General features: G+C 32.6%; 1 protein-coding gene across 2 annotated transcripts; it reads left to right on the top strand.

The window, feature by feature from the left end:
- Window positions 1-1569: 1569 nt before the first annotated feature.
- LOC119681556 lies at window positions 1570-2889 on the top strand. 2 transcript variants are annotated; one of them, XM_038094788.1, is made up of 3 exons: window positions 1570-2457; window positions 2519-2620; window positions 2675-2889. In XM_038094788.1, the coding sequence occupies exons 1-2, from the start codon at window positions 1640-1642 to the stop codon at window positions 2547-2549; spliced, it is 849 nt and encodes a 282-aa protein (XP_037950716.1). In that variant the 5' UTR covers window positions 1570-1639; the 3' UTR covers window positions 2550-2620; window positions 2675-2889. The 2 variants fall into 2 exon arrangements, with proteins under 2 accessions (XP_037950716.1, XP_037950718.1); XM_038094790.1 differs by having other exon boundaries at window positions 2539-2620.
- The last annotated feature ends 1163 nt before the right edge of the window (window positions 2890-4052 follow it).

Raw genomic sequence — 4052 nt, forward strand, 5'->3', positions numbered from 1 at the left:
GACAATTATAAGTTCGAAGTTGTGAAAGACTTTGTTTATTTAGGAACCAGCTTAAACACCAAAAATGACGTCAACCTAGAGATTCAACGAATAATTACTCTTGCCAACAAATGTTACTTCGGGCTAAGTAAGCAATTGAGAAATAAAGCCCTCTCTCGACAAACAAAAATCACGCTCACAAATCCGTTATCATGCCTGTCCTGCTGTATGGTGCAGAAGCTTGGACAATTACCAACAGTAATGAGAAGGCGTTAGGAGCATTCGAGAGAAAAATTCTTCGAAAGATCTATGATCCCTTACGCGTTGGCGACGAGTATCGAATTAGATGGAACGATGAGCTGTATGAGCTATACCGCGACATTAACATAGTTAAGCGCATAAAAATTCAGCGGCTACGCTGGCTTGGTCATGTCGTGCGAATGGAAGAAAGTGCTCCAGCTAGAAAGGTATTTGACTCGGTACCCGCAGGTGGAAAACGCGGTAGAGGACGTCCGCATCTTCGGTGGAAGGACCAGGTGACCAACGATTTGGGGGCGCTCGGTACTACCAACTGACGTCAGAAAGCAACTAATCGGGCTGACTGGCGGAGGCTACTCGACGCGGCCAAGGACGACACACGTCTGTAATGGCCAACTAAGATAAGAAGTATAGTAATATAGTTTTAAAATACCATACAAATCCCTACAAAAAAGTTGTCAACAATTTATTTAACATAAAACAAATTTAGATATTGCTAGTTTTCGTTCAATACTTGATTATGTTTCAAAATTAAATAATGTAGGCAGATAATTTAAAAGAATTATTTTTTTTAAGATCTAACATAACATACCTTATGGTGCCATGCCTAAAGATGTGATTATTCTTGATAGTAAAACACCAACCAATTTTTTTATGCCACTAGATTTGAATGAAATATATAGTACTTTCACAGCAACTATTAAGCATGTACATTATAAGACTTCATTGTGTGAAACCTATCCATGAGATCTATAATATCTGTACAGATTACAAAAAAACAATAACAAAACAAAAGCTGAAATTTGCTGTGCAAAGGTAAGTATTAAGTATCTAATCAATTATCTAATTATCTAAGTGAAACTTGCATACATATAAACATATAAATATGTACGTGGATAGCTAAGTATCGATAAAGGCCATAATATCAAATCATACGACATCCAAAAATGCTCTGAAAAGTAGAAAGCCTTGGAAATATTAAAAATATATAGACAGTTGAAGATCTGTTGGGTAACATGTCATAAAGTCTATAACCGTCTGGTTTCGCTAAGAACTAGTAGATTCATATATAGCTTGCAGCCAAACAAATTAAGCTAACATAACCACAGAGATTCTATTTATCCACTGCGCCATCATATGTACATGGAATATCATTTATCTGTGGTTATCGATTTACCTACATTGTCTATACTAAGTTATAAAAATATTGACTTACTCAATTCTGATTTATCTACAAATCTAAGTAAGCGTGAATGCTTTTTTAAATATTAAAAGTAAAACTGATTAAAAATTGAAAAAAGTATTTTAAAATTTATAACTGTATATATTGTTTCAAAATTTTTTCAGAAACTCCATCCAATTTTTTTGATTCCCACTTCATTATTTTTCTAAATTATCCGTAATGATGTCTGGTAGAATATACAGTAGTATTCAAACCTTTGGTCGTCGGCTTTTTCGACATGCAGAACGTTCATCACTTTCGAGTGAAGATGTTCCAAACCGACAATCAGCTCGCACGATGGAGACATATGCACTGATGGATCCAAATATTTTCAGAAAATTTGCAGAAAAAAAGAAATATGAGAAATATCTTTCCGCTAATCGTCATAAGAAGGGAAGACGTGAAGATGATGTCCCCCCTATTAATTTGAATATGCAAGAATATGCAATAAGGAAGTGTATTAACAATATGAAAAATACAAATAAAATTTCGTTTGGAGGAGACAGTACTGGATATTTTGGTCAAATGAAGCTTCAAAAAAATCCTTATTTGGATTTTGTGGCACAAATTAATCGACTACCAATAGACGTGGCTTGGGCAGAATATGAAAAAAGTATTCGAAAATCTAAGACGGAAACCGAAGACATCGTTCGCGCTAAAATGGAAAAAAGTCGGAGGATATTTGATAGTCGAGGAGAGGATATATGTTATCAACATCAACGACGCTTTGACGATATGGACTTTGTAGAGATAGAAATTAATCGTACTGAAAAAGCGTTAGCGTTAGCCACAGGACGGACGACACATGGTAACAGGATTAATTCTACAGGTTCTTCAAAGAATTCTCAAATTTTACCTGTTCGAACACCAATGGTTAGACGACTGTCATCATTAAGCGTTGTTAGTGCTCAGTCAGAGCCACGGGAATATACAAAGCGAGCACAGATGAATGCCAACTTCAGGGAATACCTTGTGAAAAAAGATAAACAGAGATATTGGTACGTATATATACTATATTAAAACATATTTTTAAAATAGTATCTGTAAATATAAAAATAGTATGGATTTTCAATTAATAGATAACGCATAAAGTATTACGATATTCCATGACGCTGTTAAATACTTGATTTGACTATATATTTTGACTATAATTTGATAATGGTGAGTTCAAATTTGATTCTTCTGGTATAATTCGCTAATTTTTATATTTTTCAGAGATTCATATTATCAAAATAAAGATTCTGTCCTGGTAAAAGACAAAAGCACCCTATAAATGGTCGCTGAATGTTTTATAATTTATGATTTTCTATTGAACTTGCATTGTCTCGAAATACCAGACATTTATTCACAATCCAGCTAACTTTTAGGCTTTCACAATATTTTCAACAAATAAAATCCAATAAAAGCAATAGAAAAAAGATTTGTTTTAAGAGTTAATTTTTTTTTTTTGAGTTAAGAAATTAGAAAATAATTAAAACTTATTACCTAAACAAAAAAAATTATCAAAAGTAAGTAAAGTTAGTTATATATATATATGTTATTACTACTGAATTTTTTCCGTTCCGGTTTAAAACGAAAAAAAATATATCGGTTCGGCGCCGGTTTCCGCTTCGACAAAAATATCGATTTTTTTAGGCTTTCGGTTCAGTTCTGGTTCGAAGCCCAGAACTGTTATTGCATGTTATTCCATGTTATTGCTAACAATAACATGGAAAGGCAATGTTTGTAAAAATATTAATATCTTCGACGTCGTTGACTGTATGACATCTTTATCAAATCAAATGAAATAGGGGGAGATCGTGCAAGTTGGCAGATTTCAGAGAGGACTATAGTGTTAATGAAGATGAAAAAATATTATGTATGTCTATTAATGTCTAATGTCTAAGATGTAATGTATAAGGTTGTGAAGGTAATAATATTCTCAATGTTGTTGACTGGAAGTAGGTATAATAGGTAGTGCAAGTTGCTAGGCTTCAGACTGAAATATATAGCATCTGTTAAATCAAATTCCAGACTTAAAATAAAAACTTATTTTCCTGCAAATATATTTCCTTTCTGTCATTGAACTTTGTTTGAAAATAAATCATGACGTCAACACAAAAACAAATATCAGACAAATATTTGCTAAAATATCCTTCGTAATACTTAATATGAATAGGTGTAATGTACGCTAAACAAAATTCATAATTTTTGAAAAGGATTCGCATTGACCCTTTATCATGACTAATAACTGTGGATTTTCGTACTTATCCCTTTATGTTTATCAATTTTGCTGAATTCCCTTTTTATACTACGGCGATAAAAAATAATTACGTGTTGCTTGCAAAAAAGATATTTCTTTGTAGTCATGCATTAAATTTCTTGTATTAATGTTGCCTTAATTCACGTTTCAAATCTGCTTTTGATATCCCTTTTTGGATGAAATATTTTTGTAGGTGACAGCTGATAATAAAAATGCGATAAAAAAGGTTACAAGCGGGCATTCCCCTCCTTACTTGTTGCGCATAAATAAAACATTGTGAAGTGACCTTTGAACTTTTATTAAGCAAATCCAAAAAAAAATTCTTTAAAGATATCTTTTTGGTTACATAAA

Source organism: Teleopsis dalmanni, chromosome 2 (assembly GCF_002237135.1).
Source record: "Teleopsis dalmanni isolate 2A chromosome 2, ASM223713v2, whole genome shotgun sequence".
Taxonomy (NCBI): domain Eukaryota; kingdom Metazoa; phylum Arthropoda; class Insecta; order Diptera; family Diopsidae; genus Teleopsis; species Teleopsis dalmanni.